This window comes from Felis catus, chromosome B4 (genome assembly GCF_018350175.1).
Source record: "Felis catus isolate Fca126 chromosome B4, F.catus_Fca126_mat1.0, whole genome shotgun sequence".
NCBI lineage: Eukaryota > Metazoa > Chordata > Mammalia > Carnivora > Felidae > Felis > Felis catus.
This window is the reverse complement of record NC_058374.1, coordinates 136,847,337-136,869,418: the sequence shown is the minus strand read 5'-3', so window position 1 is coordinate 136,869,418 and position 22,082 is coordinate 136,847,337. Positions and strand designations below refer to the sequence as shown.

Genomic DNA, 22,082 nt, shown 5'->3' with positions numbered 1-22,082 from the left:
TGGGGGTGTGGGCTCCCCAGTTTGCCCTCCCCCCCCTCCGCGACCCGGCACACAGGCTGAGGGTCACAGCATCACCTGATGCTCTCCTCACTCCCCCCTTGTTGTTATCGGCCTGGTCCCTGGAGGCCCCCAGGGACAGAGGGCCAGGGGCCTGAGGGAGGCCTCACACAGGAGCCTTGAGGTTGAGCGGGGGTTTGCTGGGACAAGAGGAGGGGGAAGGGCATTCCAGACAGAGGGAACAGAAAGCACAAAGAAGCACAAGAAAGCCAGGGCGGGGTACAGACAGCGTGGCCTGGGAAGGAGGCTCAGAGGGACTGGGTCGGGCAGGGCGAGGAGCCCCAGAGGGTGGTGACCGGGAGGGGCACAGGTGGCTCGGTTGGGCTGCAGTGGGGGCGGGGGGGGGGGCGCTCTGTTGGCAGGAAGGGAGGGAGGTGAGGAGGAGATGGGGGTAGAGAAGAGCTGCTCCACTGTCCCGAAGCCCAGGGCAGGGGAGGGGCCGCCGCGGAGGAGAGGCAGCCCGCAAGCCTGTTGCCATGGAGACCAAGCAGCAGCTCCCAGCTCCTCTGGGGAGAAGGGCCTCCCAGCCCACCTCAGCCAGGACAGTGGTGACTCACGGGAGGGGGGCCTGGCGGGGGGGGGGGGGGTAGGGCGACCCCCTTCCCTCCCGAGCTCAGAGCGCCCAGGTGAAAAACAGGTGCTGAACAGGACCCCCCCCCTCACAAAGCCTAGTGGGCAGACATTAGCCAAGGAGGGTCCACCTGGTATTCTGGAAGCTCCCGGCAGGTCTGCAGCCCAGGGCTGGAGGCTGCAGGGGGATGCACGCTGAGGACGACACAGCTCCAGCCCAAAGGATGCTTATAGTTCAAGAGGCCTCGTGTGAAGGCACAGAAGGAGGGCGCCGAGGGCTCCCCGAGCCTGCCAGGTAGGGGCAGCTCCCTGGGAGCACCAGCGAGGGGAGCGAAGAGACAGGCTGGGTGGGGGCAGGGCAGTCAGGGAGGGCCTCCTGGGTAGGAGCTGGGGGAGTGAGCCGTGGGGGAATCCAGGGGGAGAGCATTCCAAGAGCAAGAGCTGGACGGTGGGGGTGGGGGGGCGTGACAGGAGGCAGACAGGCCGGGGGAGGGAGGCGGCCAGGGAGGAGGCGAGGGGTGTGCGAAGGGGTGGTCTGAGAGGGTCTGGGGGCCACTTCGAGGGCTGTGGCTTTAGCTTAAGCCAAGGTGGGGGGTAAGAAGGAGAGTGAGGGGTTGGGGGGCGCTTTAGGAAGTATGACTCCAGCTCGAGGGGTGAGCCAGGGACCAGGACCTGGGGGGGGGGGGAAGGAGAGTCAGACCTCGGTGGGCCAAGGGCTGTCGGGGACCCCGAGGGTCCCACGGGAGAAGAGCCAGCGGAGGCCCAGCTGCGGCCGAGGTTGCCATCTGGGTACCCAGGGGACCTCGGAGCTTGCGCCAGCAGAAGCCGGAGCTGGGGGCGGAACTAACAGCCTGTCCCCCGCTAATAGCCTGCTTGCACTTCCTAAGCAGGGCGAGCCTATAAAGTAGCAACAACTCCACCAGCTTCTCGTGGTTCCGTGGCCCCTGAAGGCTCACACGTCCCCCGTGTCCACCGGCACAGCAGCTGGGTCCGTTCTCATACTGTGACGCCTGGCCCTTTCCCAAGGCATCACGGTCCTGCACCCCATTTGCGCCATTTGCAGGGTCGCGGGGGCTTCTCGGCCGGGCTCCCACCCCCTCTGCCCCCGGCCGAGCAGACTCTCCCCAGGGCCCCCAAACCTCCAACTGGGCCCCTGCCAAACAGGGACGTGACAGAGAATCAAAGACACTTAACAACGGTCTGAAGGGCCCGCTCGGATCACCTCTGTACCTCCCCAGTTCCACGGAGGTCCGAGCCCACACAGGAGTGACAGGGAGGTGACACAAGGGTACACTGTGTCCCCCGCCCAGGCAGCGGGGGCCAAGCTGCCATGACACGTGTCCGCCCCAGGTGCCCTCGCTGGCCCTGCGGGCTGAGCTCCTCTCACTGTCGCCCCGTTGCCCTCAGCACCGGAGGGTTTCCTTTTCTCTCCCTTCCTTTAAAAAATAATAAAGACATTTAAAAAGGACTGAACTGCTTACTTCAAAACAAAAAACAGCAAAGACTGGGATTTTCCCCAGGGGCAGCTTAAGGCCTACTTAAGAAAGCTTGAGGATGTAACAGCTCCAGGCTCCGAGCTGTCAGCACAGAGCCCGACCCGGGGCTCGAACTCTCGAGCCGTGAGATCATGTCCGGGGCCGAAGTCGGACGCTTAACCCGCAAAGCCCCCCAGCCGCCCCTCCACTTTTCCTTCTAACAGCTGTGCTCACTGGAGAACGTGCGATTTGGGGGCGGAGGGCTTTCTGTTTTGAAATCTTCTCCAAAGCAAGGAGCTCCACTCAGTCGGCCTCTGGCTGGCTGAGAAGAAGCTGGGGGCCTCCCACCCCTGAGGGTTCGAACGCCGCCCCAAGCTGTCCTTGTATCTGACACCTCTTGCTGAGATGAAGACAGGGTCGTGCCATGCTTCCGGAGGGGAGGGGACAGCTCTCCGGGAACGGCCACTGGAAACGCCCCCCGTCCCAGAGAGCACCTGCCACATCCCAGACACCCCCCCCCCCCACCGCCAGCCCCGTTTCACACGCCACCCCCACCACGCTCTTCTTATCCCACCGGCCGGTGGCATCTCGGAGAAGCAGACAGACCCCAGGGGGATCCACACACTCTTCCTCGGAGACCCAGCGCCGCCGACGGGTAGGAAACCCCACCGGGTCCTGCCGGCCCTGCCCCCTGCGTGAGCTTCCCGTCACCGCCCCAAAGTGCCCGCGACCCGGGGCCTCCCCACCCCCACGCTTACTTACCAAAGCGACCCATCATCATCCTGCAAACAGAACAGAGAGGGAGCCGTCAGAGGGGTCGCTCAGAACGCGGCGTGAGGAGGCCACGATGGAGGGAACGCAGAAGTCGCGGCCCCCCGCTGCCCCGTTGAGGGGCTTTTTATAAAGAGGTAAATCCCGTTTCGATAGAGTCTCTGCCCCTCTAATTACAAAGGGCAGGTGCTCGTGTGGATTTCTTTTTTTTTTTAATTTTTTTTTTCAACGTTTATTTATTTTTTTGGGACAGAGAGAGACAGAGCATGAATGGGGGAGGGGCAGAGAGAGAGGGAGACACAGAATTGGAAACAGGCTCCAGGCTCCGAGCCATCAGCCCAGAGCCCGACGCGGGGCTCGAACTCCTGGACCGCGAGATCGTGACCTGGCTGAAGTCGGACGCTTAACCGACTGCGCCACCCAGGCGCCCCTCGTGTGGCTTTCTAAATGTCGGCCCACGATCGGCAGCAAACGGCCACCTCTCTTCAAAACATCCCTTCGATGCCATTTGCCACTGGTGGGGAGTTACATCATGGCAGCGGTTAATGGAGAGAACGGTTCAGCAGAAGACGGGTCTCCTGGAGCCGCTGAACCGTAGAAGACGGGTCTCCTGGAGCCGCTGAACCGTAAGCTTTAACGCGCAAGGGTCGCCCTGTGCAAGGGTGCAAGCACACCTCTCGTTCAGGGAGTCACGGAAGAATCCTGAAGGAGCGCAGGCTGGGCCCTGATTGCTGCCTGCAGACGCTGAAATCACAAGGCACAGAGGCTGGTCCCTCCAGCACGCAGGCCCTCCCCCTGCATCGACCTTCCGGAGAGGCACGGAGGTCCTTATTTCGTCCCCAAGTCCCTCCACGCTCAAGTCCTTTGGCTCTGTCTTACTTAACAAACATTCTCTTGAGCAGTTACTAGGCGCAAGCCATGGAAATAAAGAAACAAACACCCCGTACCAATAAATGCCACGGCCCTGCCCTCATAAACCCCCATTTCAACACGGCCCATGGGTACCCGTGGGCACTAAATGGAAGCCAGCCACTCCTGCTGGGCAACCGCGGAGGGCTTCCCGGAGGAGGTGAGCTCAGCGTGGCCTCTAGAAAAAGAAATGGGAAGGAAGGTAGGAAGCCCAGCCCCGTGAGGACGAGGGACAGATGGAAGGACAGAGGCCTGCCACCCAGGCAGCCCCAACCCCCCGACTAGATGAGGACCTGCCCAGTCTGATCCAGCACTGTCAGCAAATACGGTGTCTGTTGTTTTAAGCCACTTGGTTTGGGGGTGGCTTGCTACACAATTGTGGATAACTAACATGCCACCCCCCCCCCATTCCCCTCAAGCTGCCTCCCTGCGGCTCCCAAACAGGCCGGGCTGGTTACCATAGGCCCACTAGGGGTGCCAGGCTGGGCACCACGGCCCTTGGCCGGGGTCTCCCCTCTCCCCCTCCCCCCCGCTGCCACGGGCGTGGAACAGACACGCCGCGCATCAGGCCACCCATCAGGCCTCCGGGCAGCGACTCCCCAATTCGCCAGCTCCCATGCCGGGAGTGGTTTCCTGGGTCAGCCTCGAGTTTTGCGAGACCGTCTGTGAATTCGTGACACGGTAATTAATCACTCCGTGAACAGAGCGGGAGGAGGGTTCACCGAGAAGATCAATCTCGAATGTTCTGTTTCATCTGAAACAGGTTTGGTCGAGAGGCACAAACGCCAAGTGAATTTTAAAGCTCCTTCACGGGGGGTCGTGGGGGCTCCTAAAAGCCACACGCAAAATTTACCATTTGATTTGCTATTTTCGATAGATTCTGAAGCCTTTTAGACTTCTTAAAAATTGCCCTCTGGCTTTCTCTAAGAGGCAAGAGACGGCTCGGCACTCTCTCAAAGGCAAGTTCTAATTCAGACGTGTGGCTCCCTCTCCGACAGAGCGGATGCAGGGACAAGGGGTCCCTAACGATTCTGAACACCTCCTCCCTCCCGCCCCCTCTCTCCATTCTTTAAGATCACCTTCTAAAATAGGGAATAAAAGTCCAAAGGCTTTGGAGAGTAACTCTGTTCTCACACAGAAAACTTTGAAGACTTTGGCATACCCACCCGACAAAAGCCCAATGTTTTAAGTTCCCCTTTTCCTTTTCTTCCTCGTAAAGAGATCTTGAATGTGATCAGTTACATTTTTACTTGTTTATTATTCTCTGTGTCTTTCCAGAAACGATTTGGGGCAGCCGAAGTACGTTCTAATTCCTGCACCGCACATTATTTATTTTTCTATCTGGGAGAATTCCTCATTTAAATACCAAACCAGGGGCGCCTGGGTGGCTCAGTCGGTTAAGCGTCAGACTTTGGCTCAGGTCGTGGTCTCACGGTTCGTGGGTTCGAGCCCCACGTGGGGCCCTGTGCTGACAGTTCGGAGCCTGGAGCCTGCTTCAGATTCTGTGTCTCCCTCTCTCTCTGCCCCTGCCCCACTCGCGCTCTCTCTCTCAAAAATAAATAAAAATTTTTAAATAAATGCCAAACCAAACTGCTATCTTGCCCTTCCTCATGAGAAAAAAAAAATCTTTGAAGAAAGCACACGCAGGACATAAAGCTAGGGCAGGACTTGCATGAAAATCTCATCCTAAGGCTGGGGGGGGGGTTGTCGCACGGAAATCAGCCCCCCGCGTACGTGCGGGTCCCCGGCTCCCACAGGCCCACTTACTCGGTGGTTGTGGTCAGCTCTTCCGTGATGTGGCTGGAATGCAGCAGGCCTTCCCGCTTCTGCAAAGCCCAAAACGAACAGATAAATATACAAATACGTGGGCAGGCAGAGGGGACGGGAGGGAGGGCATCACTGGCAGGGTAAGCGAGCTGTGTGCAGATGGCCCTGGGGCCGGGAGTCCGCCTGAGGGCAGCATCCGAGCCACGCCCATGGTGGGTGGGCTGCAGGTGGCCACAGCGGGTGACCCTTTCAGTGGCTGGCAACTGCCCCCTCCCCTCCCCCCAGGCTCTCCACCTTGCCCTGAGAGCTGGCAGCTATGGGGGTCTCAGGGGAAACCCTCGCTCCCGAAGGGATTCCCCGGTGCCGTGCCGCTGGGAGAGTAAGTAAGGGGCAGGAGGAACACAACGCAGGGAGGTGCACTCGACTGAGGCAGGGGCCCCCCCGCCCAGAAGTCATGTCCATTCGGAACCTCAGAACGTGACCTTGTTTGGAAACTGGGTCTTTGCAGATACAGTTAGGATGAGGCCATAATGGACTAGGCAGGTCCTAAGTCCAGCATGACTGGAGTCCTTATGAGAGAAACACACACACACACACACACACACACACACACACACACACACACACACACGGGCACAGAGGGAAGAGGTCATGTGACGACACAGGCAGAGCCTGGGGGGACACATCTACAAGGCCAGGAATGCCAAGGGCTGCCGGAAGCCACCACCAGAAGCCGAAAGAGGGAAGGAAGGATCCTCCCCTGGAGGCTTCAGAGAGACTGGGGCCCTGCCAACCCCTTGATTACTAGGACTTCTGGCCTCCGTTACTAACGCGGGCTGCAAGGCTCGGGCTGGTCCCGGTTTTCCGAAGCCATCTGACCCCTCCGTTACCCTGGGGAGCTCGGCCTTGACCCGGCAGGTGGAAATGCTCCTTCCTGGCATCAGGCGAGGGTCTGTTGTTTCAAACAGCCAGGTCGCGGTATTGCGTTACATACAGCAGGCCCTGGGACGTCACCCTGTGCGTGACAGACTTCTCCGAAAGCCCCACGGGTGTGAAGAGGCAGCAATGGTGGGACTGAAGGGGGGGGTGGTGGGAATGGGGGGCAGCCTGCATGTCACGGGACCGCAAGGTGCAGCTCGGGCGGCCAGCCCACCCAACCACTGCGAGCCCCTACTTGGACCCCTCGAGACATGGGGGGTCTCCTTCCTGCTGGCCAACCCACCATGGACACCTCTTGAGAGCTGAGCTCCCCACCCCTTCCCAGCTCGGCCTCCAGGGAACTCTCAAGCAACCAGCACTGGCGGCCATCAGCAGCCTCAGGGCCTCAGCCTGATTCCCAGGAGACTCAGTCCACCGCGGGAGGTCGGAGACACTTCTCTCGCTCACGCGTCCAATGTGTATTAGGCACTTCCTGGGTGCCAGGCCCAGGGCTGAGTACCGGACACGTGAAGCTGAGTATTTCAAAGGTTTATAGCATCCGCTCAGTTCTATGAGGAACTCACTGCAACTCAGAGAAATCAAATGGTCTCCCAAGGCCATGCTGCTATGTAGTGAATGAGACCCCTGTCCTCATCCCTTCCCTCCATGGACCCCCACACCCCTTGCATCTCCCATCTCAGACCGGATAACCGGATGTGGAGGGACAGGCCCCAGGGCCTGGGAGGCAGGCTTCTGAGGCCTGAGGCCAGTCAGCTCCCGGGACCTCCTCTTGATTCACACCCCTTTGGACGTGGCCCTAAGAATCCTTCCGTAACCCTGGTCAGGCGGGAGGCACCAGCAAGGGCTTGCCCGGGTCAGTAAAACTTTCTAAAAACCCAAGAGATTTTCTTGGACCAAAGTGCGGGCCTGAAAGGAAATACCTTGATTACCGAGCTGCACGGCACTCGTGGGGCCCCCGAGTCTGACGGACGCGCCCGTGTGTCCTCGGGAAGCCTTTCCTGGCTGGGTGAACGTCCAGGAGAAGGGCGGCAGGGATGGTCTCTGTCTCCATCACCACCACTGACCACAAACATCCCTCCTCGGGAAGCAAGCGGGGCCAAGTGGCAGTGGGTGACCCTCGCCTGATGCCAGAAAGGGGCGTTACTGCCGGCCGGGTCAAGGCCGAGCTCCGGGAGTAACGGCGGGGTCAGACGGCTTTGGGAAAGTGGGGCCGGCCAGAGCCTTGCCGCCCACAGAGAGCAGAGGAGGGCAAGTGCGGAGCTGGGCGTCACAAGTGCATAAGCACGCAGACGTCCAGGCCCCGGGCGTTAACCTCACGGGTCTCGTGTTCGGAACCCGAGTGTTTTCCGCGTTCAGCGTCCCCGACAGCCTGTGCGCACAGTAGGTGCTTCATGCACATTTCACAGGACAAGCGCCGAACACAAAGCCACTCGAGGGGTGTCTCCCCTCAAATGCAGGGGACACGGCAGGAAAGGCCCCTCCTCGGTCAGGAGGGCCCTGGCTCCTGCTTCCACGTCTCCAAGTGAAGCAAGAGAATGAACTCCAAGAGAGAGAGCCGGGGAACAAGGGGGATAGCAGGGAACAGCCCCGGAGGAGCTCTAACCGGGGCATCTGTTCATGCCGCTGGACTCGGCCCTCTCCGGTGAGGAGCAAGCTCGTTCAAGAGAACTGAATTCCAGCTACTTGGCTTTGGAGACAGATGAATGTTCTTTTTAAAAAAGTCTGGAAAATTCAACACGCTCGTGCCTCTGAATCCGCCTCCCTCTCCAAATCAGGGCCGCTGCTCCCGCTCCAGTCATTTGGACCAAAGCCAGGGTGAGACACACACTGGGTCAGGCGGGGAGGACAGAAGGTGGCCTCTTAGGGGAAAAAGAAAAGGCAGCAAGAGACCTACGGGAGGCAGCTGGCCCGGCGCCCCTCCCGCGACGCCACGGGCAAGCCCACCGCCCCCTCCCATACTCACCCGCACCACCACCACCTGCACGGACACGTGCTCCGGAAGGCGGATCGGGGCCCGGAAGTGCATGGCCAGGGCGACGAGGAGGTGAAGGATGGCCACCAGGTTCTTCCCGTGAATGGCTGGTCGGGGGAGGGAAGAGGGAGCAGCTATAGACCAGGCGAGGCAGGAGCCCGGAGCCCCGGCCCACAAGGCAACGAAGAGACGTTGCGTCCAAATGAGACCGCAGAGAACAACCGTGGAGAGAACAGCGCGGGCCGCGGAAAAACGATGGTGACGAGCACCCTGTGTCAACTCAGTTCTTGTTTCTGTTTTCCTTCCTGTCGGCTTCAGGTAACATGTATAACCACTTTCAAGGGCACGGGTCTGGGGGCTTTTGGGGTTTTTTTGAGAGTGAACACAAGCAGAAGAGGGGCGGAGAGAGAGAGAGAGAGACAGAGAGCAAGCAGGAAAGGGGCAGAGAGAGAGAGAGAGAATCCCAAGCAGGCTCCACTCGACGCAAAGCCTGACACGAGGCTCGATCCCACAACTCTGGGATCATGACCTGAGCTGAACTCAAGGGCTGGATGCTTAACTGACGGAGGCACCCAGGCGCCCCCAAAGCAAGGTATTTTTAAAAGGCGTCAACCGGGTAGTGTGATAAGGGGACAGAATGGGCAGGAGAGCGAAATTAGCACAAGGGAAGGGGAAAGATACAGCTTTGCTCCAGCCCTCGGGCCCAGCCGTGGTCACAGTGAGTCCTGAGCAGGACTTCACGGCTTGCAAAACACTCGATTCCCCCCCACCGACGGCCCCCACGACCCAGGAGGTAGGCTGGGGTCTGTGGCAGGTCTCAATGCCAAGAAACCAGGTGCCAGTCTCCTCACCACAGCCTAGAGCTCATCCCCTCTGAAGCACAGGGGCCCCTGGTGGCTGCCGGGGGGGGGGAGGCCTCTGAGCCGGTCCCTGACTGCCCTGCTGGGGGGACAGCACCTTTTGGCTTCTCTCTCTTTTCTTTAACGTCTTTTTTAAGTTTATTTATTTTTGAGAGAGAGAGAGAGAGCGCACAAGTGGGAGAGGGGCAGAGAGAGAGAGGGAGGCACAGAATCTGAAGCAGGATCCAGGCTCCAAGAGCCCGACGCGGGGCTCAAACTCGTGAGCTGCGAGATCATGACCTGAGCCGAAGTTGGACGCTTAATTGAGCCCCCCAGGCGCCCCGGGGCTTCTCTCGCTTCATTTAACCCTTCACCTTTCAGACTCCGCCTCTAGGCTGGAAATACCGTGAGGTCACCTGCCTGTAGTGCCAGCACGCGCCGTGACATACCCCGGGGGCCGGCGTGATTCCTTTCCCGAGGACCTGCCACAGTGGGTCACGGGTGAAACAGCCCTTTTGGTGCTGGTGCCACGGGGACCTGGGGTTGGGTCCCTTCCAGAGCCCCACGGAGCTCCTCCGTCTTTCCCCTCCTTCCTCTGCAAGCCGCCCCTGACGCCCCAGACCAGAAACAACTCCTCTCTCCTCTGAAGCACGGGGGACAAGAAGATAAGACGGGAGACCTCCTCTCTCACCTAGGAGCTGGCTCCCAAGCATGGGGACGCCATCCTGTCCCAGCCGCCTCCCATGGGGCGGCGGCCCGAACGGGTTTGGAAAGCGCAGGCCCAGAAGCCCCAGCGAATGACACCGTGGAGAGCCGAGGAGACAGGCCCTGTGTCCCCCGGGACTACTCACAGTCGACGGTCCACTGGAGCGCCCAGCCGTGGGGCCGCAGCAGGCCGTGCACGGCTTCCAGCACCGTCTGCAGCTTCTGCCTCTGCCCTACCTCGGACTGCGTCACCTCCGCCACGTTCAGCTTGCAGCCGGCCAGCTTTTCTGCAACAGCAAGGGGCAAGAGCAGGGCGTCAGGGCCACCCGCTCGCCTGGCCGAGGCGGGGACCCCCCTGTGCCCTGTGCCAGGGGGAACACGTCGTCCCCGAGCAGCGGGGAGCCGTCAGGACGTGGAGCCCCGCAGCTCCGAGCTTCCTAGTCCTTCCTTGGGGAAGGACACCAGGACGGAAAGGGGGTGTGGGGTTCGAGGGTACAACCTGGGAACGCTCCGTGCACACAAAGTGGAAAAAGCGACTCGAGGTGCCCTCGGAAGCAGGGGGCTGGCGTGCAGGGAGGGAGCTGGAGCCCAGGAGGCCGTGCGGTGGCCTCACGGCGGGAAGGGGGCTCCGAGGACGAACACAGAGGGTCTCGGATGTGGCCTTCCGCCTCCCCGCGCTCACGGTGCCCTTCTTGGTTCTCTGACATCCGGACGCCGCGTAAGGACCACGAGACGCTCCCAGGTACCGCCGCTACCTCGTCACCCACGGGGAGGGGGGAGCAACCCGGCAGAGCCACACAAGACCGGCCACCTGGAGGTGGGGGACTGACCCCGAGCCCGGCCTCAGCCACGGGGCCCCTCCACGTCCCCGCCTGCTAAGGCGTGGGTGTCTCCGGATGGGTCTCCTCCGGGAAGCAACAGCAGCGGCACCGCAGAGGCAGAGGCACCTGCGGGCCGGGGGGCCGCTGCCGGCCGTGGCACCGACGGGAGGGGCAGCGTAAAAGCAGCGCAGTCCAGGCTGGTCTCAGTGGTCCCCCCAGAGCCCTGGGCTCAGCATCTGCTCTGGAGGCCCCGCTGTGTCAGCGTCCTCTCCCCAGGTCCTCTCCTCCCTCAAAGAGAAGAAACGCAAGCACTTTGGACGCTCCCTCCAGGATGATGTTATACAGCAATGCCTGCGGGGCTTGGGACACGCCCTCCCTCCTCCTCCCTCCTCCTCCCTCCTCCTCCCTCCTCCTCCCTCCTTCCTTCCTCCCTCCCTTCCTCCTTCCTTCCTCCCTCCCTTCTTCTTCCTTCCTCCCTCCCTTCCTCCTTCCATCCTCCCTCCCTCCCTCCCTCCTTCCTTCCTTGCTTCCTCCCTCCCTTCCTCCTTCCTTCCTTCCTCCCTCCCTTCCTTCCTCCCTCCCTCTCTTCCCTCCTGCCCACCTACCCACCTCCCTCCCTTCATCAGCTCACAATATGAGCACCTTCTGTGCACCAGGCACTGTCCTGGGGCTAGGTGCAGCACAGACCAGAGAGCTCTCTAGTGGGGAGGCACCACATCTAAGTAACATCAGGTCGGCAGCGGTGAGTACTAAAAACAAAACAAAACTTTGCTGCAGGGGATGGGAACGGTCCCCATTTATATATTTTGATGTCCCTCCGCATCGAGTAGGTCCTGGCTGAATAACCCACAGCTGTCTGTCTGCATGATCACCCTGAAAATACACAGCAGCGCCCCCCCCTCCAGGTGTTACAGGGTGGAGCAGGGGATTCTGGGGAAGGAAGGAGGGTTACAGAGCTGTGTGGTCTGAGAGCCTCGCCCACCAGAAGGGGTGCCCAGCACACCTCTGCCGTCAGCTCCGCCAGCCGACCCTGCAGACTGAATGCGGCCGTGGTACCCGGGGGGGGGGGGGGGGGGGGAGGGGTAGAGGGGGGGGAGTGATGGAGACGGGAAGGGACCTGTGCTAGCTCGTTAGAGCTGCAGTTCCAGAACACACCACAGACCCAGGACTTAAGCAGTGAAAGTGTCCGTGCTCGAGATCCTGGAGGATGAAAGTCTGAGATCAGGGGGTGGACAGAGCTGGCTTCTCCTGAGGCCTCTCTCCTTGGCCTGCAGACGGGCCGCTTCTCGCTGTGTCCTCACATGGGTTTCCCCCCTCCCGCCCCCACCATGTGTCCTTGTCCCGATCTCCTTAAAGGGACACCAGCCATACGGGTTTAGGGTCTACCCCCAAGGACCTCATTTTAACTTACCGACCTCTAGAAAGACCCAGTCTCCATTCGAGGACCTGGGGGTTAGGACTTCAACTTATGGATTCTGGGGGACACAATTCAGCCCAAGACAGGACCCGAGGAGGCTGGCTACGCCTGGGTGCTGCCTGCGGCTGTCCTGGAGGGCTCTGCCCCGTGGGAGAGAATAAAACATCTGGCTGCCGGCATTTCCAGGCATCACTCTGCCTACGGACGGGCTGCGGGGGCGGCTCAGGGCTGTGCGGCGGCCAGGACCTGCCTTCAGAGCACAGAAAGGGACGGAGGAAGGGGAGGGCGGATTCTCGGATGCAACAGGCAAACGGGGGTGATGCTGAATGCAGGGCCGTGGACACTCCTTACGCTGGAAGGGCCTGCCTCTTGCAAGGAGAAGGGAGTGCCCGGAGTTAGAAGCAGGACAGGAGCCAGCCGGGGAGCCCCCGGGTCCCCAGCGTGGGCACCCTCCCTCTGCCCACAGAAGGTCCACCTGCAGAAGAGTCACATCCACCAAAACCTGCCACCTGGCAGGGTCAGCAGCTCAGAGTCTGCTCCCAAGAAGAGGGACACATCTGGGGTCCTGCCAATGACTTGCACTTGGTGATCTCACGAGGCCCAACCCCGTCTGCGTCCTCACAGCCACTCCTCACAGCCTCCTCGAATCACCTTCTCCTCTACCCCTCCCTCCCGAACACGGTGCCTGCCTGGTGCCTCCGCCCTCATGGCTGGACCCTTCAGACCCCTCTCCGGGCCCCTCCGCTTCCCGACCCCTTCCCGGCCGCCCGGGGCCCAGGCCTCTGGCCTCTCCTCTCTCTAGACGCACAGAAGTCAGCTTTGGCCTTGGCACTCGGCCACAAACTCCTCCTGGCTTTGGCTTCTGCCTTTGGACAGCGAGCCGAATGTCTCGTCTACACTCCCGATAGGACTCCTGGTGTCCCGGGCTCAGGGGCCACGTGATCCCACGGGTGACGTCATCAGCGATACAACCGGGCGAGACATGCTGATTTCCTGTTAATATCTGAATATTCTCTCCCTTTGTTCTTTTCCTCAGAGGAGCGTGTCAAACCGTCTGCTTGACACGCGGGAGAGAAGATCTTCCAATGGGAAAGGAGGGCGTCTGCTCCGTGATAAAAAAGGCTGCCGGAGCCAGAGTGAGCCTCACGTCGGTCTGTAGGCGGTCACCTACGTAGCAGGCGGTCCCACAGCGGCTCCAGACCCAGGGCTGCACCCGCTGGGGCCACCGGAAGACGGGGACCCAAAGGACATGCCTTGCGGGGCGAGAACCCTTACCAGACACCTGCTCTACAGACGCCCCGTCACTCACCACCAGGGAGGCACCAGCATCCTTCGTGAGCAGCCAAGGCTAAAATGTGGATGCAAATTCACAGCCTGTCCCGGGACCCGGACACAGGGTACCGCGGCCACCCTGCTAACACGAAGGCTTAGGACACGATGTTTTTTGAGCAATTGGGAGAATGAAGCCACAGATACGTGCAAAAGAACCAGAAAGAAAAAAATCTAAGGGAGTATAATACTCTTGAGTCTGCTTCTGAAAACGCTAGGAGGCATCTCCCCCAGGTCAGGGCACTGTTTCAATAACAGCATCACCCACAGCTAATTCTTTGGGTCCAAGAGCCAAAGGGGAGCTAGGTCTCTGCCACGGATGAGGAGGGCAGCTGGTGACACGTCGGAAGGCTGCTCGCACCCGGTGTCAGCCTAAGGTCCGTGGGCTCCCGCCCCTTCTCTATTGAAAAGGAGAGTCTGCCATCACATATTTCTAATTTAATGACCCCGAGGACAATGCAGTCCCGGACAGTGCTGAGGGTGACCCTGAGAATGACCCTATCAACACGACGATCCAAACCATTAAAATTCTGGGGCACCTGGGTGTTTCAGGCAGTTAAGCATCCAACTCTTGGCTTCTGCTCAGGTCATGATCTCGTGGTTCACGGGTTCGAGCCCCACGTGGGGCTCTGCGTGGACAGCCTGCTCTCTCTCTCTCTCTGCCTCTCACCCACTCATGCACACATGTAGGCGCACTCCTCTCTCTCTCTCTCTCAAAAATAAACATTTTTTAAATAAATGAAAATAAATAAAACTTCAAAATCCTGACACTGTTTCCTATTCACATACAATTTGCATACAATATTATATTAGTTTCACGTGTACAATACAATGGTTCAACCTGACCATTCAATGTTTAAACATTTCATAAACGTTTACTTATTCTTTCATAAATAGGGAGAATGTGCGCACAAGGGGGGGCAGAGAGAGAGACAGAGCATCAAGCAGGCTCTGCCCTGTCAGCACAGAGCCCAACGCAGGGCTTGAACTCACAAACCACTGCGAGACGGTGACCTGAGCTGAGATCAAGAGGCGGATGCTTAATTAACCAGCCGAGCCAGCCAGGCAACTCCCACCCCCAACATCTTTAATAATAAACTTGTGATCAGTGTTAACAATCCCGATAACATTTCAGATTTATTCTTGGACCGCAGAAGTCATTCTAAGATGGGGATCCTTGGCTCAGCCAAATACCTATGAACTCTCGGCCGCACGGCATCCAGCCAAATCATGAATCTGAACACCCTCTCCAGGAGAGGCCATCGGATCCCACGGTGTTAAACATCATCTCTGCACCGCGGAGCTCCACCCCCACCGGCCGCCGACTCAGGGAGGACGGGCCCCCACCGAGGTAAAGCCACCTCCTCGTCCCCCACCCACCTCGCTGTTCCCAAGGGGCTCCTCGTTCACCAGGTGCTCCGAACACAAACCTGGCTGTCGGCCTTGACTCCTCCGGCAGCCTCCACCTCCAACACACCCTCCCGGGGTCTACACCTCCACCCCAGTCTGAGCCTCTTTATCTGAGGCCCAGGCTGTCCTAACAGCGTTCTGACTATCTCAGCTCCTACTCCCGCCCCCCGCCCCCTCCATTCTATTCTGTACCCAGAAGCCCAGGTGACTTTTTAAAACCCTTAACTCAGATCATGTCACGGCCCTGCTCAAAACCTCCAGTGGCTCCCTGTCACTTGCAATAAAAGCCTTTGTCCACCAGAGCTGCATGTGATCTGGTTTTATCCAGGCCCCCACCCCCTCCCCCCACCTCTCGCAGCCTCCTGTCACTGGGCTTTAAATGCTACAGCCTGTTCCTCACCTCAGAGTCTTGGCCTGGAATGTTCTTCTGAGGCTGGCTGTGCAGACGCCTGCTCAGACGTCCAATCTCCAGAGGGGCTGCCCCCACCGCTCGGCCCCTCTCTGCCCCATGACCCTCTGGCTTCCTTCCTTGCCCTTGGCCGCTCTCTTAAAGCGTCTGTTTGCGACCCATGATATTTCTCTTTCTTGCCTCTGCCAGAATGTAGGGGGACAGCTGGGCGAGGGGGACCCCCTCTCTCTTGCTACCACTGCATCCCCAGAGCCTAGATCCACACCTGCCACACGATGAAACGTTGCCCAACAGAGGAATGACCAAAACAAACATGACAAAGGTACTTTCTGAGGGCAAGGTGGTTAAGGACACGACACGTGGGCCATCGATCCTGCGTCCTCGGTGCGGGTTACTGGGGCGGTTTCCCTCCTCCCAGCCCCCGCAGGGTTCCCTCCAATCAGAGGGTCCCCGAGAGGCCACGCACAGAGGTCGCAAGCTCCGCCCAGGAACGCCCCGCCCAGGAACGCCCCGCCCAGGAACGCCCCGCCCAGGAACGCCCCGCCCAGGAACGCCCCGCCCGAGGAAGGGTTCTCGCTCCCTGGGCGCCCTCCCCTGAGCGGCGGCCCCCAGGCCCTGCAGCTGCCAAGTCTCTGCTACAACAACGGGGTGAAATGCGGTCCCAGGGCAACTGGGAGCCCAGGCAGCAGGCCGGCAGGCCCCCCACCCCCCCGGATGCTGGGGGCTCAGGATCTGCTCTTGACCTCTAGGAAGCGTGTTATCCACATACAAGGGGACACTGCGTCCTTGAGGCCACCTCGCAGGGTGTTCGGGGACCCCCAAAACACATCAGAGCGCCCTGAAGCCGAGGGACCCTTCCGGCGTCTTGGGGGGGGGGGAGGGGTGGACCCAGACACACAGTCCTTTCACTTGCGGCAAAAGGAGCCCACAGCCCCTGTGGTGGCGAAAGGGCAGCGTCCACACCTAGAAACCGTGGCCCTGCCGCTCACAGGAGCTGGGGGACTCGACAGCCCCCGCGCTTGCTTTCGGCGCTTTGTCTTTGTTTTAACCACCACTCGCTGGCGGGAGACGCGTGCCAGGCGCCCTGCATCCGTCGCTTCGGTGCGGGACTTCCGCTGGCCCCAGCCGACAGCCGTCACCACCCGCACCCCACACCCGTCTGCCCCCCAGGGCACAGCCCACTCACAGAGTATCTGCTGGGGACCCTCGGCCACCCACCCACCCACGCGGAACGAGCCGGCACAGGCCTCACCGTTGGGACGTGGGAGCACGCGAGGCCGCCAGGAGGGCTGACCCGCACAGGAAGGGGTGATGCTCTTGCCCCATTTCCCTGCCCCCCCCAACCCACAGGACTGCTCTGGAAGCCTTGTGTGGCCTGCTGCAGCCCCGAGGCCGGGGGCTCTGGCGGAATGCCCACCGTGGACATGATCAGAGAGCAGGCGGCCCGGGAGCCACCGCCGAGGAGCGCGGGCTCAGGGCTGCGGCTCTAAGGCTGTCTCAGCACGTGTGACCCGTGCCGCCCTGTGGGAATCGAGCCCCGGTCCCGGCCCCGGGACCGCCCTGCTGTGGCCCTGTGCTGGGCATGCCCGAGGACTCACCCAAGAGCTTCTGCAGCACCTGGCCGTCGTAAAGGTCCTCCTCTAGCTGCTTCACGATGATCCTCTCCTCCACCAGCACGTCGTTGACCCAGTCGATGAGGACCTGGGGGCAGGCAGTGTTATGGCCTCACCCGCCATGCCACGTGGACCAGGGCGATGACTGGGCAAGCCCAGAACTGAAGGCGGCTGGACACCGAGACAGACACGCCCCGGCCCAGCGGCCGGGGGGGCAGGATGGGAAAGGCCCATCTCCCGCCCCCCCCCCCAACACCTCCTGGGCGGCCCGACTTCCCGTGGGACTTCGTGAGAGGACGGGCAGGGGGCGGCCACCACGGTGGCCATGGACGTCCTCCTGGCAGGAACTTGGGTACATGGGGAAACTCTCAGCAAAAGGAAAGGATGAACTCGTTCACCGTGGCTTGGAGGAGGAGGGATTACACGAGGAACATTAGCGGCTCTGTCCCGCGTGGCCCGCGGCCATAAAATGTCCACCCCTCCTCTCCCAAAGGATCTGCAGCTCGTGTCGCCCTGAGCCTAAGGCCGTGGAGGGAAGGGGGTCCCCTGTGGCCCGTCACTGACAGGCTCTGAGCAACTCCCGTCCTTCTCAACGGCTTTCCTGAGACCGAATTCACACGCCACACAGTTCACCCTTCGAAAGTGTGCGATTCGGCGGTTTCTAATCTGCTCGCAGGATCATGCAACCATCACCACTGTTAGCTTCCTCGCCCCAAAGAAACCCCGCGCCCGGGAGCAGGCACCCCCTACCCGCCCCTTCCAACCACTCAGCTGTTTTCTCTACGGGTTTGCCTATTCTGGATATCTCGCACAAACGGGATTTCATATAAATTACATGCCGGTACAATATGTGATCTTTTGTGTCTGGCTCCTCTCGCTGGGCAGGCTGTTTCCAAAGCTCATCCGCGGCGACGCACGACGTGTCAGTACTTTTTTCCTTCCTGTGGCTGAATAATATCCCCGCGCACGGATCTATTACGTCTCACTGATCCACTCGTCGGGTGATGGGCGTCCGGGCGGGCGCCACATTTTTGGCTTCGCCGAGTGATGGCTGTGATGTGGGCGCACCAGTCCCCACGGGGACCCGCGCTCTTTACTCCAGGTCAGCCTTCCGCTGGGGGCTTTTCTCGACGAGCCCCCCGTTCTCCTCACCGGTGACGTGTTGTAAGAGAAGACAGCTTTCAGCGGGGAAAAGATCCACGGAGAAACAGGATTCCTTGGCCGAGCCAACGAAATGGACGCAACGAAATGGACGCCTGGACGGACCGGATCCCAACACAGCAGCTGGACCCCACTCCCCTGCCCGTGACTTGACCGCACCATCAGCCCCCGGCCGAGCTGCCTCCCCGCCCGCTTTCCAGAACTCTCTTCCACGGACACCATGCTTGCCCGGCGTGTGCCCTCCTCTCTGACCCCTCCCCCTTCCAGTTCGCTTGAGGACAGGGTCCTCCTTGACCTTTACAAGGCAGGTCTCCAAGGTCTCTCCCTGGATGACTCTCTTCCAAGGCCAGCTCATGCCCTCCCACACCTTCCGACGCTGTCCCCAAATCAGAAACCCCTCAAGATACAGCCCCACCTCCACGATCCTTCAGCTCAGGTGTTCCTAAAAGCATCTCTGAAAGAATCCATCTCCCTCCAAACCTGCCCCTTTTTCTACGAAAGAAGCAGAACAGCATCCACCACTGTCAAGAGCCTGGACGTCCCCCCTCACCCCACTTCTGCCCACCTCATAACTGGGTCCACTTTTTCACACCCTCCTCTTCACTCCCCTTGACAAAACCACCTCCCCGAAGCAAGGCTGGTTCCAATGGAGCATCCTGCCTCCTTGCTGGTGTTCTTTACATACTCCCAAGTCCTCTCTGCCTCAGGACCTTTGCACATGCCGTTCCTGCCACCCTGAACACATCTCCCTCCCCACCAGCTGGCTGCTGGCTCTTACTCATCCTTCGGGTCTCAAGCTTCTGTATCATTCTCTGATCACCTTGCCCCCCTCCTCAGGCCACAGGCCGCCCCCCCCTCACCACACCCAAGAGTTGTTTCCCTGTTCACGTCTACACTGGGAACACACCTTTGTCTGTAATGATCTCCCCCAGTGGACTTGAAGCTCTCTGAGAGCGGGAACTATGGCACTAAGGGGCTCTGTCCCCAGCATGCGGGGACCCCTGCCTGGCACTGGTGCTCTAGAAGCAGGTACCGAGTCGATTAATTAATTTACTGAGCCTCCGCCACGCGCCAGGCTCTGGGAATAAATAAGACAAAAGGGGCCTCTGGTCTTATGTTCTAATCGGACATCAGAGGAAACACAACAGACACGCTTTGGACTGTGCTCGATATTATAAAGAAAACAAGGCAGGACACAGCGGAGAAGCCTGTCAGCCACGTCAGCCATGTGATGGAGGCCGACGCCCACGGGATCAGTCACGTCGGCACTTCACGCAACTGGGGCTCCTCCTAAAACCCATCGCCCCAGTCTGACCCCGAGAAGCACATCAGGCAAGTTCCCACCGAGAGGAATTCTACAGAATTCCTGATCCCTCCTCAAAACGGGCGAGGTGATCACAAGCAAGGAATCGCCACAGCCCCGAGGCGCTAAGGAGACGCGATGCCGCTGTAACGTGGGATCCCGGAGGGGGTCCTGGCCAGAAAACGGACGGAAAAATAAGGAAATGTGGATAAAAGGTGGGCTTTGGGTAATAACAACGCATTAATCTTGAACAAGTGCACCCCGGTGATAGGAGAGGCTCATAATGGAGGAAACTGGGTGTGGGCATACGGGAACCCTCTGTAGGATGTTTGCTGTTTTCTGTAAATTTCAAACTGTTGAAATATAATCAAGTCTGTCGCCTGGGCTCCTGGTGGCTCAGTCGGTTGAGAGTCCGACTCTTGATTTCGGCTCAGGTCACCATCTTACAGTTTGTGGGTTCAAGCCCCGCGTCGGGCTCTGTGCTCACAGCATAGAACCTGCTTGGAATTCGTTCATTCATTCTCTCTCTCTCTGCCCCTCCGCTGCTCGGACTCTATCTCTCTCAAAATAAATACAAATAAATTTTTAAAAAAAGTCTGTTGGAAAGAACAGGACAGAGTTTGGGGGGTAGAGAGGGTATCAGGGACCAGCAGATCGGGGGGGGAGGCATCTGAGCAGAGATAGGAAGGAGGAGGGCATGAACCACGTGGCCACCTGGAAGGGCAGGGGACGTGCCAGGCCAGGACGCTGGGGTGGGAGGACCGGGGAGGGAGACACAGAGCCAGCCCTGGACGTCCACCTGGCCTCGAGGACAGCGGCCGGGCAGCTGTTCAGGGCAGTGGTGAGCAGAGTGGTCGCGGACACTAGGGGGGCAGAGGCTGGACCCCGACATGACGGAGGACACAGGCAGGGCGGGCATAGGGGTCGGAGATGCCCCTGGGAACGGGCAGGCGAACAGGGTGGAGGACCAGGAGTGGGAGGGAGGGAGGGAGGGAGGGGGGACGGGCTGGGCAGGTGCGTGGGGCACGTCCACGGTGCTGAGGCCTCGGGAATGACGTGGGAAGGGAGGACACCTGCACCTGCACCACAGGCTGGAGGCACCATGAGGGAAGAGACAGCTGCCAGTCCACGGAGGCAGGGAAAGATCTGGAAGCAGCCGGGAGCATCTGCAGACGGGAGGACATCTGTCCCCCTCCTGCACCGACATCCATGGGGTGAGGCAGAGACCCAGCAAGGCATCTGGACCCCATCGCCCGCTGTCTCAGGACCCCAGTTACATAGCTGCGGGGGCGGTGTCAGGGACCCCAAAGACCCATGCCATGCCTTCGCCTCCCCCTGGCCACCAGCCACCTGACTCCCGGCAGGAACCCCTCACCCTCGATCCCTTAATCCCACAAAGCTCCACCACGGTCCTTCCATCGACAATTTTACAGCGATTATTGGAGCCAAGTGACAGTGTCGCATTTAACACAACAGCTGGCACTGGGCACCTTCCCCGTGCCAGGCTGTGGGGGGCAAAGGTGTCCCCGACCTCCGGGAGTCGGCGCTCCCCAGGCAGACGGGCAGAGAAGATGAATTACGAGCAAGAGTGGAGGGAACGGCAGAATCCAGGCCTCGCTCGCACGCACGCGCTCGTTCACTCTCAAAATAAGTAAATAAACTTTAAAAAATAAAAAATAACTAAATAAATACCAGATAAGTGACTACTAATCACGTCCCTAATGTCGTTTATAATTTTTTGGCTAATGGCTTTCAAACAATTTTGTAGGCGGAGCGTTTTTGTTTTTTTAATTTTTTAATGTTTATTTCTGGGACAGAGAGAGAGCACAAGCAGGGGAGGGACAGAGAGAGAGAGGGAGACGCAGAATCGGAAGCAGGCTCCAGGCTCCAAGCTGTCAGCACAGAGCCCAATGTGGGGCTCGAACCCACGGACCGCGAGATCATGACCTGAGCCTAAGTCGGACGCTTAACCGACTGAGCCACCCAGGCGCCCCTGTGGGCAGAGTTTAAAAACGCCCCCTAAGAGCCTGGCCTGCTGTGAACCTCCCAGGGTCATGAAGATGATGGTATACACCCCATGATTAGGCTCGTTTGGACCCAGTTGACCTCAAGAAAGAGAGACTATCCAGGAGGGCCTGACCTAATCACGTGAGCCCTTTGAACGTGACCAAGAGGTCAGAGACCACAGTCCGAGAGAGAGGGGCAACACGCGGGGGGGATTCTCCTTTGCTGGCTCTGAGGACAGCGCCCCCCCCCCCCACCCGGAGAGGACAGGCCTCTCGGGGCGGAGAGCTGATGCGTCCCCGGAGCCTCCAGAAAGGAACTCAACCGATGACACCCTGAGCAGCGAGCCCGGCCACACCACGCAGACCTCTGGCCTACAGAACTGTGCGCGGATAAACGCATGTGGCTTTAAGCGGCTGAACGGGTACCTGGCTACAGGTGGAGAGAAAACTAAAACGCCATATTCTGTTACACATTTCAAGCATCCGCGTCCCATGCAAACGCCCCCGCCGCCACCACCTACGAAACGCGCCGCGCCGCGGGACCCGGGGTCCGCGCTGGACGCCCGGCTCTCCCCGGGTTTTAGCCGTGTGACCTTGGGCCTGTCACTT

General features: G+C 59.9%; 1 protein-coding gene across 6 annotated transcripts in view; it reads right to left on the bottom strand.

The window, feature by feature from the left end:
- The window catches only part of PARVB (parvin beta), a 102,239-nt gene that overhangs the window by 18,628 nt on the left and 61,529 nt on the right, over positions 1-22,082 (bottom strand). For all 6 annotated transcript variants that reach the window (XM_045062489.1, XM_045062490.1, XM_023257579.2 and 3 more), the window contains exons 4-8: positions 16,989-17,091; positions 10,151-10,291; positions 8,452-8,567; positions 5,550-5,608; positions 2,865-2,884 (exon numbers count right to left, since the gene is read on the bottom strand). In XM_045062489.1, coding sequence (XP_044918424.1) covers positions 2,865-2,884; positions 5,550-5,608; positions 8,452-8,567; positions 10,151-10,291; positions 16,989-17,091 — 439 coding nt within the window. The remainder of the gene's footprint in view (positions 1-2,864; positions 2,885-5,549; positions 5,609-8,451; positions 8,568-10,150; positions 10,292-16,988; positions 17,092-22,082) is intronic.